General features: G+C 41.1%; 1 protein-coding gene across 1 annotated transcript in view; it reads left to right on the forward strand.

Annotated features, from left to right (window-relative positions):
- The first annotated feature begins 3220 nt into the window (after nucleotides 1–3220).
- Nucleotides 3221–12040, forward strand: part of LOC111145896 (DDB1 and CUL4 associated factor 10) — a 42204-nt gene continuing 33384 nt past the window's right edge. Inside the window, exon 1 of the mRNA XM_022501197.1 lies at nucleotides 3221–3771. Within this exon, the coding sequence (XP_022356905.1) occupies nucleotides 3221–3771 (551 nt within the window). The remainder of the gene's footprint in view (nucleotides 3772–12040) is intronic.

Here is a 12040-nt window from a genome sequence, read left to right on the forward strand (position 1 = left end):
AGGTCCATGTGAACTGGAGAAGGTCTGACATCCCTGCTCAGGAGAAGGCAGTGCTGGAGTTGGCACTTGCTATTTCCCAAGCTGATGACATAACAGATGACCATTTCAAAAAGCTAGAGATGCATGGATTCAGTCAAGAAGATGCTTGGGATTATCACTGCCATTTCAGCTTTATTTGCCATGTCCAGCTGCCTTCCTCATTTTGTTGATCTTGTTCACAGCAAAGAATTGTGTTTGATGTGCAGAACCAACGATGTCAAAGATATCAAGTGTAAATCAGCTGCTGCTCCCAAAGTATAAAAGCCTAAACAGAAAGGAAAATGTTTGTATTTCAGGCATACTACATTACTTGGGAAGTAATTGTTTAAAAACACCTAGTCATGGGTGCCTGGGTGGCTCAGTGGGTTAAAGCCTCTGCCTTTGGCTCAGGTCATGATCCCAGGGTCCTGGGATCAAGCCCCGAAACGGGCTCTCTGCTCAGCGGGGAGCCTGCTTCCTCCTCTCTATCTGCCTGCCTCTCTGCCTACTTGTGATCTCTGTCTGTCAAATAAATAAAACGACAACAACAACAAAAAAACATATAGTCAGTGGATAGGGAAGAAAGTAAATGAATTTGCTCCCTGCCTGCTCAGTGAGATAGATCCCAAAGTGTTGGGAGTATCCAGGGACATGTGATACCTGGGCCTACAGGAAATGTTTGTCAATTGTTTCCTTGTGTTGTGATCTAAAAGGAACATTAGGGCAAAGACGTTTAGAGGATGCTTTCCTGATGAACTGATATCTATGAAGTTGAGCTGCTGAAGTTGAGAATTTTTTAACATTTGAAAATAGTGTTACATAGAAATTGGTCTATATGGACTGTAATTTGCAGTCAGTTCCTTGTTAACACGACATGATTGTATTTAAAAGCTCTCAAGGGGTGCCTGGGTAGCTCAGTGGGTTAGGCCTCTTCCTTCAGCCCAGGTCATGATTTCAGGGTCCTGGGATCAAGCCCCACATCAGGCTCTCTGCTCAGCGGGGAGCCCGCTTCCTCCTCTCTCTCTGCCTGTTGCTCTGTCTACTTGTGATCTCTCTCCCTCTGTCACATAAATAAATAAAATCTTAAAAAAAAAAAAAAAGGCTCTCAAAGACAGTGGGTAAATAGGAGCAGTCAGAGCTAATCCATCTTTAGTGCCTTTTCAGTTAATTTCCAGTAAATTTTTATTTTGTTTATTTTGCTGATGGGTTGGGTTGTAAAGTCATGATCATCTCAATAGAATTTTAGCCCTTATGGTAATTTATTATTTTAGCTTTTAGCAAAAAATATTTGGTAAGTGAGGACTCACATTTTAAATAGAAGCATAAGAAAAAAAAACCTTGGCATTACTGAATGTCTCATTCTATGTTACAGCTGCGACTGTCTTTTTTGGTTATCTTCTTAATAATTCTCATTATCTGATAGAGGTACATGCAAACCTACAAAATGTTTTCTTCCCATTTGGCTTCCAGATTCTCTAAATTGTTAGTGAACATTTCTTAATCAGTTTTGGAACTATACTGTGTTAATTTCAAATTGCGTCAACTCTGAAGTCTGATTTTCTTGAAGCAGCACAAAATTTCATTGCAGAGCTTGTGTTTTTCTGTTGGAATTATATCTTAAATACCTTGGAATATGTAACCTTTAAGAATTTTTTTTTACCTATTAAAAATTAATAATATTGGTGAATGGTCATTGTTTTATAGAGCATAAAATTTCAGCCATTGGTCATAACTTCGGGGTCAAGCAGAGGACGTCTATTAAGTTTTTGTGGGGGCAACATCGAGAATATCTCCAGAGGAATGGCTGCTATTCTGAACTCAAGATGCTTGCTTCTTGCCCTTTTTTCATTCAGCTCATATACTAGAGAGCCGAAGAACAACTAACTTTCCTAATGGGAAGACCTGCTGAATGTTCAGCCCTCTGAATCTCATTCCTTTACTGTAGAGATCCTTCAGATCTGTCCTCACAGGATAGCTCTTCCTGCAAAGATCCTCCAGGTTTATCCTCAATCATCAGATGTGAGCTTTCTACAACATAGCTCTTGATCAAGGCCTGGAAGAATTGTCAGTTCTTCTATCTACCTTTCCTTGTACCTCGAGCTTTCCTTTATTGAAGACTCCTTCCCTTCCCAAGAACCACCCCAGATCCTGTTAAACCCCCCCCTTTTTTTTTTTAAACAAACGAGTTCTATATACTGATCTTTACCAGCACTGGTGAAGGGCCTTGTATCTGTCATGCTCTCTGTGCCCTGCCTGGTACGTATAAGCAGGATTTGCCCTTGGGCTCTGTTGTTCATAAGGTTGATTTGATTTAGGTCTCCAGCTCCACTCAGTGACTCCTCCTGCTGGATACATGCTCGTTCTTGAAGAGAGGACGACTTTGGCCGTATAAAATCTTGACCTACTGGCCAGGAGCTGGGAGTTGAACAGATATTCAGGGGGCACCAATAGACCCCATTTTCCAGGCCCTGTATAGACTTGGTGTTTATTTTTCCTTTACTATTATTTTTTTAAGATTTTTTTTATTTGAGAGAGAGCGAGCAAGGGGGAAGGGCAGAGAGAGAAACTAAAACGCACTCCCTGCTGAGCCCAGGGCGGGGCTTGATCCCACCACCCTGAGATCATGACAGCTGAAATTGTGAGTCCCACACCTAACTGATTGAATCACCCACGTGTCCCAGGCCTAGGCTTTTAGCACAGTAGTGAACCTGAGTCCTTAGACTCCCAGCCTGAGTAGGCAGTACACCTTGCCACTTACTATGTGGGCCCTGCACCTAGTATGGTAACTTCTAACCCCTTTTGACCTTAGCCTAAGTTGAGGATAACATTATCATAGTTCACCCCTTTAACTCTTCAGGCCCACTCGTCCCTAGGCACGCAGTTATGATGACTCACAACTACCAACTGTCCCAGGAGTGCCCTAATGGTACCACCGCCCCGTGCAGCCCGAGCCCTGGGCATTCTCCGGGGCGCTCAAATACAGCTGGTCATTGCCGGTCAAAGTCCCTCCGGGATAAAGCATCCGCGGTGGGCGGTGTCCCCGCTTTCGCGGTCCCCAACGGATGGTAGCCAAGGGCGGCGCGTGTTTCCCAGCCGGCGGGGTTAGGCGGTCGCACGCCGGAAGTGGCGGCTGGAGCGGGAGAGCTGAGGTGTCGGCCGGCGGGGCTGCGGCCGGGAGCGGGGGGGGGCGGGTGCGTTGGTCATGTTTACCTTCGGGCCCGGTAGTCCCGAAGGGGATGGGACGGCCGGAACGGGGGATGAGGAGCCGGCACCCCGTGCGGGGCAGGTGGCAGCCACCGGGCCGCTCCCCTCCCCGCCCGCGCCGCCGCAGCCCGGGGCTGACGCAGCCCCTCCCCCGTCGCCCTCCCGGAGCCCTCGCCGCCCCGGGGCACCCTCGCTGCCCCTGCCGGCGCGCGCTGGGGAGTTCGGGCCGCCTGGAGCTCTAGACTCCTCAGCTGCTTCCGCCCAGGAAGAGCTGTCACCAACCTCCCCGCAGCGCCGGCGACCCGGGCCAGATTGCAGGGCCGGGAGCCGGGGCCGCCACGGCCTCGGCGCCGGCCTTGGTGGCCCCGGAGCCCGGCTGTTCGGGTGGCTGAGAGAGCGCAGCCTGGGCCGCGGACTGTTCGTGGACCCGGCGCGGGACAATTTCCGCACCATGACTAACCTCTATGGTTCCATCCATCCCGCGGACTCGGTGTACCTCAGCACCCGCACCCATGGCGCGGTCTTCAACCTCGAGTACTCGCCTGACGGGTAAGCGTGGCCCCTCGAAGCGGGGGTACCCGCCTCCGCCTGCCTCTGCTGCCCGTGGGCGGCGGCCCGGGTTGGGGGCAGCCGGCCTGCAGGTACCCCAGCACTTTCTGAAGCGCTCTGTGGCTGTTGGAGGTTCCGGCCCGGCCCTTGGAGGTAGGCAGGCCCGGGACTCACTTGGGCGCCTCTGTGAAGCAGAAATGCCTAGGGCCTGCCACCCAGCAGGTCTGCCAGAGCCAAGCCAGAGCTAGGCTTCTCTGGTACACAGCACGTACCCAGCAAATACATTCTGAGTAATTACTTATTCTTTCCCTGTCATCCCGGGATTGCTTTTTTCTCAGCGAAGCTGCTGGTAAGCGTAGGAAGCCTGCAGGTTCCACGTACTCTGTGCCTGACTTACCTTGAGGGTTGACAAGTGTGCGTTCCTCTGCCCCTGAAGGATACTGAGACGCTGCAGAGAGGTGTCTTATTATGTGGGGCATTTGTGAACACCCCAGATTAGACTACGTGCTTCTGTTAGGGTGTCCAGCCGTTTTCCTGACTGATTTAATAGTTATGTTTGGTCTCGGTTTACTTTGTGTTATGGGGAATTCCAGAATAATGTGTATTTTTAAAACTTTGCTGAGTACACGAACAACAACAAAGGAAAAAATTTATACACAGTGCTACCCTGAGAAGATAGTATAACTCTTACCTGATCAAGGACTTGGGATTCTAGTCATTTGCTTAGTTGATTTATTCATTCCCTCATTCAGCAAATATGTGTTGAGCACTTGCTGTGTTACAGATGCGGAGGTTGCCGTGGTGAGCAAAACCAGTCAATGGCACCACTTTTATTAAGCTTGGGATTTATTGGTTCAACAAGATATTAATAACCATACTAAATATTTCATAATGTATATTTATAAACTGAGATAAAGGCTTGAAGGAACCAGTTGTATACTAGGGTGTTTGAGGTTTCCCTGAAGAAATGGCATTTAACCAAGAACAGAAAAAATGAGTAGAAGATGAATTAACCAAGGTAGGGTGGGGGAGGGGATAGAAGTATTTCAGATGGAGGAAATAGTATGTCAAAGAAGCTATGGTTGAAGGGCCACTATGTCATGTTAGAGAAGCTGAAAAATGATGGCGTAACAAAGCAATATATTTTGCTAAAGAAAAACCTGAAATATGCTGAGAAAGGAGAAAAGTAGCAGAATATGAAATCACGGTGAGAAGTTGTATCATATTCCATCTCACTGATGCATATGCATCTTCCTAATTATACTTGGTGCTGGGGTTTCTACTTAGAGCAGTTGCTTGGAACCTGTAGCAATGAATGTGCATCTGAATACAGGTAAGGAGGAGAAACTATTGCAGTTTATTCATGTAACATCACCTCCACAGTTCTCTCTCCAACACAACCCTGTTCCTAAAGCTCCTCAAAGTACCAAGAATCTGTTCCTGATAAACATTTGGTTCCTTTCTTCTCCATACCCCAACTCCTCTTCTCCCACCCTCCTACCTGTTCTGTCAGGCTTTTAGAAGTAGCTAGCTGTTTCTGCCGTTTGGAAGTGAGATTTTAGGTACATGATGAGAGGGGCAGAATGAGTTCTAAAGAAAGAATTCCCATCGCCAGTGCTATTAGAATGAGGAATATATTACTGATAGTTCTGTTTGAATCTGGACAATTATTATCCCCTACAAACATTTTTGTAAAAAGTATTTAGGTACTCTGGTACTTAAAATAGTTTAGTAATGTAAATAATAATAATAATTCAATATTGTTTAATTTGCAATTGATACATACTCTAGAAAACCTAGGCAATAAATGAGCAAAAAGGACCTAAACATCACTTATAATCCCAGAAATTAAATGGCTATCCAAGGAATTTTTTGTGTGTATATGTTTTTTCTTTATTTCTTTATATTTTAAAGGTTTTATTCATTTACTTAAGTAATCTCTACACCCAGTGTAGGGCTCAAACTCATGACCCTGAGGTCCAATAACATGCTCTTGCAATTGAGCCAGCCAGGCACCCCTGCGTGTGTTTTGTTTTGTTTTTTTAAGTTTTTATTTATTTATTTGACAGAGATCACAAGTGGGGGGGGGAGCAGGCTCCCCACTGAGCAGAGAGCCCAATGCGGGGCTGGATTCCAGGACCCTGGGATCATGACCTGAGCCGAAGGCAGAGGCTTTAACCCACTGAGCCACCGAGGCACCCCGCGTATGTTTATTTTAATGTAAATGTGGAATCATATTATTTTGTTGCCTGCTTTTTTTTTATACAATATATTGTAAATTACCTACGTTAATGTATTTTTACATTATTTAACATTTTTCATTAGTTTAAATAAAACCTCTATAAACAAAATTTTTAGATTTATGCCCTCAATGATAATTCTCTAGAATGAGTGAAAAGTTATGAAGATTTTAGATACCTATTATTAAATTGCCCTCTGTGAAGATTTTACTAGTTCTCATTCTTATCACACACATATGAAAGTGCCTATTTCCCCGTACTTTCGCCAACATTACACATTGCCATTCTTTTTTTTTTTTTTTAAGATTTTATTTATTTATTTGACAGACAGAGATCACAAGTAGGCAGGCAGAGAGGCAGGCAGAGAGAGAGAGAGGAGGAAGCAGGCTCCCTGCAGAGCAGAGAGCCCGATGTGGGGCTCGATCCCAGGACCCCGGGATCACGACCTGAGCTGAAGGCAGAGGCTTTAACCCACTGAGCCAGCCAAGCGCCCCGCACATTACCATTCTTTTCCATTTATGCCAAGGTGATACATGAAAATAGTTGTGTTACAATTTTTTATTATTCTTACTACATCTACTGATATGCTCCAGATTTTTATGGGACTTAATTGTATGGAAAGACAGACATCTGTGTTAAATGAGATAATTTCTTACATCCTTCAGTTATATAGGTTATATCAGCTTACTGGGTACCATTATCACTGTGATTTATAAGGACTTCTCAGTACAGAGAAAGAGAAGTGACATAGAAGGTAAGAATTAAAGTTATGAATTTAGTAGAGACCAGACTAGAAAAAATTTGGCACTAAAAAGGAAATGAAAGGATACATGAAGTAGAGGTAATTTCTAAGAATTCAAAAAATATTTTACAGAAACAGTTTTATCAAAATAAGTGTATCATCTCAAGATAACATTTTGAAAAGTGAAATTCGATGTTAATAGATTAGTTAATAATATATGGGACTTTGTCGAGGTATCCTTTATGAAAACACATTAGGCACTGCTCTAGAGGGAAGTGGTGTACTGGAAAATAGAAATGAAGAAATTACCTAGAATGGAGATAAGAAAGATACAGAGATTGAAAATATGAAGGAGGTTTAGTGACATGGAGCATAGAGAGAAAAGGCATACTATATGTTTGGTCAGCTCCTGAAGAAAATGAGATAGATAATGGGTAGAAAAAATTTTGAAGAGATAATAGCTGAGAACTTGACGAACTGAAGAAAGTCACCACACCATGATTTAAAAGGCCCATCAGATCTTAAGCAGAAATCCTTTCTAGACATACAGTGACTCCAGAACAACAAGTATTAAAATCTTAAAAGCTAGCCAAAAAAGACCTCAAAGGCGTAATTATGAGAACAATAATCAGTCACCAATAATAGTGCAAATCAGAAGTGATTATTTTCAGTATGCTGGGAAGAGCACTGCTAATCTAGATGTCTATACCCATCAAAGATGGGTTCTTCATTTTTGTCAGAATTGAAGATGAAATAAATACATACACAAGCACAGCCCAGTGGGTTTGCCGCCAGACCTTCGATAATGGAATTCTACATTTACAGGGAAGAGTGTTCAACTGGAAGGTCTGAGATGGTAGAAAGAATGAAGAACAAAGAAAGTGGGAAATAAGTATGTGAAACTAAATCTTATTTCAGTTTTGTCTTTTGCAATTAACAAAGCTAGAAAATAATTATGAAGGGATGTTCTAAATTTCTCGCTTCAGGGAGTATTTGACATATTAACTGTAGGTTTTATTTATTTTTAAAGATTTTATTTATTTATTTGACAGAGATCACAAGTAGGCAGAGAGAGGAGGACGCAGGCTCCATGCTGAGCAGAGAGCCCGATGCAGGGCTCCACCCCAGGACGCTGGGATCATGACCTGAGCCGAAGGCAGAGGCTTTAACCCACTGAGCCACCCAGGTGCCCCTAACTGTAGGTTTTTAATGTTTGCATGTTAAAATTTGCAAGATTAAAAGATAAGAAAGAATATATTATCTCCAGCCTACTAGAGGAAAAAATAATGGAATGAGAAAAAAATATTCCAAGAGAAAGCAAGAAAGGAAAAGAAAAAAAAAAAGGTATAATAAAAAAAAAAAAGCACAAAGAATGGCTGAAAATAAGTCCAAATGTTACTAATTATAATAAATATAATAGTACTCAATGTTTAGTAGGATAGACGAAAATATATCAAATCCATTCTAAACAAAAGCTGGTGAGCTATATTAATGTACAAACTAGGCTTTAAGGCAAAAAATTTTACTAGAGGTAGGAGGTCACTTTATGCTGATAAAAGTTCAATTCACATGGAAGATAAAACTGTTTTTAACTTGAATGAATCTTTTAGATCTAAATATATGTATCAAAAACTGGTAACTTCAAGGAGAAAACAAATTTATCATAGAAGAAGATTTTGAGGTACATTATAGTAGAACTCAGGCAGACACAAAACAAAATTAAGAACAGCATCACTTAGAATCTTGCTCTGAAGGGCAGTATACTGCATTCAGGCCTGATTCGCAGCTAGTACACATTGGTTCAGCTGTACCAGTTATTAAAATATTGATATATGTCCATAGTGGATGAATAGTTACTGCCCCAAGCACATTGAGTGTCTTCCATGGAACCTCCCAGCGTAACCCATTACACAGCAGCTATAGAGTTAAGAGCTGGCACTGCAAGTTGCGGAAAAAAAGTCTTACTTGAGGGCTACAGCATCAGGGCTAATTGTTCCTTATCCCTCCCCACAACAAAAAAAATCTATAGGCAAATGCCCAGTGACCATTTGGGTTCCCTCAGTGTGGGGCTGTCTGCCTTTCACAAGCACCCTCCTGGTCATTCTTACATAGTCATTTGTGAGAACTGCAGCCTCTGGGGAGATCCAGACAGATGAACAGGGCAGTCAGATGAAAGTAATAACACTACTGCTGGCGCAAATTAACTCTCTTGGCATAATGTGCACTTCCATGACTGAAAAGAATCCACAGCAAATGAATGGGGCCTATAGGGATGATGTATGGATGTCATCACTTCTGGGATGAAGATCCCTAATTTTATCATTATTAATGAATTTCACCATTATTTAGTGGAATAAGTTTGCTAAAACCCACTAAATACCTGCCCATCATAGGTGTCAGTAACACTCATTTTATTTTTTTAAGGATTTTATTTGTCAGAGAAAGAGAGTACAAAGAGGGGGAGCAGCAGGCAGAGGGAGAGGCAGGCTCCCCACTGAGCTAGGAGACCGATGCGGGACTCGTTTCCAGGACCCTGGGATCATGACCTGAGCCAAAGGCAGACGCTTAACTGATTGAGCCACCCAGGTGTCCTAACACTAATTTTGTTAATGAAAATGACCGCCAACATAAATCTCAGTACCCAGCATATTTAGTTGAGGAAACAGAAGCAGAAAGGTCATTAAACATGAAGGATTTGTATCCTGGCTTGCTCTTAACTTTTGTATTACATTACTTCTCATCTGGGCTGAAGGATTAGGTCTGATATAAGAAAACATGATATATCAACAGATTATTTATGTGGCTTAGTTATTAATATAATTGAATACATGTTTCATATATAAAATTAACCACAAGCATTATAAATGCTAAAAAATTTTAATTCCGCTTGAGCAAAACCTTAAAAGAAGAGGATTTAGTTCCATGAACAATTCTGTTGATGCTGAATAATTTTTTTACTAACGAAGACTCCAAGTTACTTACTGACTACCAATTAATGTGGACATTCTTGGAAGCGCTTTATGCAATTACCTATGTCTCTTCATGGTGCAGACATGGGCATCTGGGTCAAAGAAAAGATTATGGCTACAATTTCTAAAAATTAATAAATAATGGAAATTAAGTTGATGAGCAACGTAATTAGAACTATCACTTGGCATATATAATCTATAGGTTAGTTTACTTTGAAAATGTTTTAAAGTTTTTATTCATAATGTTAATTTTTATTACTATTGAATATTAAACTTTTTTAAAAATATCATACTTCACTGTAACAGCTATCTCCTGCTTGCTTTCTTTTTTTCCAAACAAAATGGAAGATTTACAGATTTTCACTTAAAAGGCCACATTTCAAAATGTTATGGAAGTACAGTTTCTTAGTACAGTGTGACCATTTGAAATGAATAACAAAAAGATAACTAGAAAAACCTCATGTTTTCAAGTTGAGAAACATTTATAAATAACATATGGGCCAAATAAGAAATGATAGCAGAGGTTAGAAATATTTAACATTAAATGATAATGAAAGTACCATATGTCTCAAAACTTGTAGGATGTAAATAAAAAATACTTACCAGGAAAATTATAGTCATTAATAAACTGGAAAAGGAAAACTAATGAGCTAAGTATCCATCTCAAGAAACTGAGAATAGTGAAGTTATCTGTAATAGCAAAGTAAATCTGAAGAAAGCAGAAGGAAGGAAATATAGTAACAAAGAGTAGAATTTCAATACAAATACTCAACAGAGAAAATTTTGTCTTTGAAAAGACAAAAATGAAAAACATACTGATCAAGAGAATCCCCAGGGTACCTGGGTGGCTTAGTCAGTTGAGTGTCCCGCCTCTTGATTTCCGCTTGGGTCGTGGTCTCCGGGTTGTGGGGAATCAAGTCCCACCTCTGGCTCTCTCAGTGCTGAATCTGCTTGTCCCTCCCCCTGTGCACTGCTCCCCACTCACTTGTGCTATTTCTCTCAATACATAAAGTCTTAAAAAAAAAAAAAAGAATCCCCAAGTAAACAATACTCAGAATTACCATTCTGAACAATAGTCAGATAAATCAAACAATATTCAGATGCAAGAGGCAGAGATTGTAGCTTTCCAGAAGTTGTAAAGTAGATGGTTTGGGCCAACCCTTCAACAGAGAATAATTAGAAAAGCTAGAAAAAATATAAAATATTTAGGGCGCCTGGGTGGCTCAGTGGGTTGAAGCCTCTGCCTTCAGCTCAGGTCATGATCCCAGGGTCCTGGGATCGAGGCCCGCATCGGGCTCTCTGCTCGGCGGGGAGCCTGCATCCTCCTCTCTCTCTGCCTGCCTCTCTGCGTACTTGTGATCTCTCTCTCTGTCAAATAAACAAATAAAAACTTAAAAAAAAAAAAAAAAAAAATATATATATATATATATATAAAAAATATTTAATGTAAGATATAAAAAGCTTATGTTTGAAGGGATTGGAGAATTATGGCAGTTAGTAAATTGCAGGGCCAACATCTGTAAAAGAATTGTGAGCTCACGATTTTAGCCAACTGAATTAAGCAATATGGTAGAAATGAAAAATGTAGAATGTAAAACAATGTAAGTAGCTACATTAACATATTGAAGGGAAAATATAGGGTAATCTTAATAAATGTTGGAAAACTGTTTTATGCAATTGAAAATACATTACTGAAAAAAACCAGCAAATTTGAAGTAGAACTTCCTTAATCCAGTAATGGGAATCTTCCCCCCCAAAAAAAGAAAAACAAACTTCACAGCAAACATTGTACTTAATGATGAAACGGTGAATGTATTTTTGAAAATCAGGCATGACAGGAGTGCCTGCTAATATTAATATTTCTATTTAACATTATACTGAAAGTTCTAACTGAGTGTAGTAACAAAAAATATTAAAAAAGAAAAAAGCATTTGTTTGTAGATAATATGATCATCGACAGAGAAAATCTAAAATAATGGTGCTTGGGTGGCTCGGTTATTGGACATCTACCTTCAACTGGGGTCAGGATTCTAGAGTCCTGGGGTTGAGCTCCTCCTTAGGCTCCCTGCTCTTTGAACCTGCTTCTCCCTCTCCTGCCTGCTGCTCCTCCTGCTGTGCTCGCGCTTACTCTGTCAAATGAATGAATAAAATCTTAAAAAAAAAAGACCTAAAATAACCTACTGATAAGGTATTAAAATAGCAAGATTGATGGATAATTTTAAAACCAGTTTGCATTTTTGTACACCAACAACAAAGAAAGCAAAATTTTAAAAAGAACATTAATAAAAGCATTAAAAAGTGTCAGATACCCAGGAATA

Source organism: Enhydra lutris, unplaced genomic scaffold, assembly GCF_002288905.1.
Source record: "Enhydra lutris kenyoni isolate GAN:26980312 unplaced genomic scaffold, ASM228890v2 scaffoldscaffold13, whole genome shotgun sequence".
Classification (NCBI taxonomy): domain Eukaryota; kingdom Metazoa; phylum Chordata; class Mammalia; order Carnivora; family Mustelidae; genus Enhydra; species Enhydra lutris.